The sequence below is a fragment of the Cyprinodon variegatus genome, unplaced genomic scaffold (genome assembly GCF_000732505.1).
Source record: "Cyprinodon variegatus isolate N-32 unplaced genomic scaffold, C_variegatus-1.0 Scaffold352, whole genome shotgun sequence".
Taxonomy (NCBI): Eukaryota; Metazoa; Chordata; class Actinopteri; order Cyprinodontiformes; family Cyprinodontidae; genus Cyprinodon; species Cyprinodon variegatus.
The window spans coordinates 286,656-288,517 of NW_015150805.1; the positions used below are offsets into that span (position 1 = coordinate 286,656).

The 1,862-nt window shown below is 37.2% G+C and overlaps 1 protein-coding gene across 4 annotated transcripts in view; it reads left to right on the forward strand.

Annotated features, from left to right (window-relative positions):
- The window catches only part of atp6v0a1 (ATPase, H+ transporting, lysosomal V0 subunit a1), a 14,589-nt gene extending 13,207 nt beyond the window's left edge, over positions 1-1,382 (forward strand). For all 4 annotated transcript variants that reach the window (XM_015385962.1, XM_015385961.1, XM_015385963.1 and 1 more), the window contains one exon: positions 897-1,382. In XM_015385962.1, the coding sequence (XP_015241448.1) occupies positions 897-990 (94 nt within the window). In that variant the 3' untranslated portion in view covers positions 991-1,382. The remainder of the gene's footprint in view (positions 1-896) is intronic.
- Positions 1,383-1,862: the final 480 nt, after the last annotated feature.

Sequence of the window (1,862 nt, forward strand, 5' to 3'; positions counted from 1 at the left end):
TAGAGATCAGCGGCCCTCCTACGTAGCCAGGTTTGTAAGGCCCTTCAGACTGTCCTCCTTCCTACATTCCCCCCCTAAAAAAAACCTGCTGGTATGTCATCAACAAAAAAATAAAAAAATCAATAATATCTACTGAAGGCTTTGCAAAGGAAATATTAAAAGCTATTTATTGTTATGCTGCAGAGAAGATGATTTGTTTTCTAGGATCATATCTGGTTTTGAATAGCGAAGCTCACCTCTCTTTACCTTAAATGGCCTTTTTGTCTGAAGAGCTTGCCTGAATGATCTGATGAAATCACCTTCCTGCTGCTCTGCAGTTTGTTTGGGTTATCTTACCAGATAATGAGGTCAAAGCAGACCAGCAACATCTTGTTCCTTAAATAAAGCTTAAATCTATTTGGATGCCTTACCAGAAACAGTCCACTAAGATGATGCTTAGATGTTTCAGACTACAAAATAACTTAAAGTTTTATACTGTTGTAAAGAAGAAACAGGATCAGTTCTCTGGAAGTTTTTGCTTTGCACTCAGAAAGAACATGCTGTTCTCCCCAGAAAAGCTCAGACTCTCCTTATCTATTTATTTATTTTTTAAAGGAGTAGCCAAGGAATGATGGGGGATTTTGACTCCTTACTAGTTAAAAGGTCATCCAGCTGCCATATCAGCTCAGACTCTTAAAAATAGCTCCTGATCATTTTCTTATAGCAAGCAGTATTGGGTTTCTAGCTCCAGAGCCAGACTCACGATATAAACATGAGTAACTGTAGACTGGATTTATGAGGCTGGGCTGCTTCATTCAGCTTCACCCCATCGCCACTATCCTCCTAGAGACGTTTTGATCCAAAGTTATTCCTCCTAATTGTTTTTATTTAACCTTATCTTTGACTTCTCTCCTCAGGGTGGAATTCCAGAACAAATTCTACGTAGGTCAAGGCTTCAAATTTCTTCCCTTCACCTTTGAAAGCATCTTAGAAGGAAGATTTGACGAATGAAAGAAACCACTTTATAACAGGTTCTACCAGAACGTCAGTTTGTGTTGTTTATTTTTCTGTTCTTTTCCCGTCTGTGTTTAAGTCTCCATGTTGCCACAACAGCTGTGGTGATGACCCATGACCTGGTGATCCTATAGAAGTTTTATTTTATGTTATTTCCTTTATTGTTATTTATACCGTTGTTGTTTTCTTTGTAAGACCTGTATTGCTGTGCTATTGCTGTTGGAGCCTCTCTGAATGATAAACTAGATCTGCTGATGATAAAAGGCTGATTGAAATGTTAGTTCTCGTTGTCTACTCTGCTTCTCTTTGGTGTTTTTGTCTCTTTAGGTTCTTATCGCAGAGAAAACTCACACAGAATGTAAAGTTCCTCAAGCAACCCAGCTTAAAGATTGTTTCAATTTGAAGACCTATGCATTAAAAAATGTTGTTTTGTTGGTGTTCATTAAAAAGATTAAGAATCCACAGATGGTTAATTATTATTAATGTGCCGCGTTCCATTAATTTAATTTCTGTAATCTGATCTGGTCGTTAGAAGTGGTTTGTCTAAATCTTTGTCAATAAACTGGGAAGAGCTGCTCTACTGTTTCAGTTTTTCCACTTTCTTTTTTTCCCCCGTAACATCCGTAATTTGCCCCACTTCCTGTTTTCAAAACCTTACGACATCCTGAGAGCCTGTTGCATGAAGAAAATGGCACCATTTTCAAAGAAATAAAATCAGTTTAAGCCCGACTGCTTCGACCCATCTGGTTCTTTAAAAATTTAATTATTTTAAGTGCTTCTGTCTAAAAAAAGGAGCTTATATTTGATTTTTAAGTTATTACATTATCACACATCTGTTTTCTCAGTCAAGATTTTAAACCTACACACTG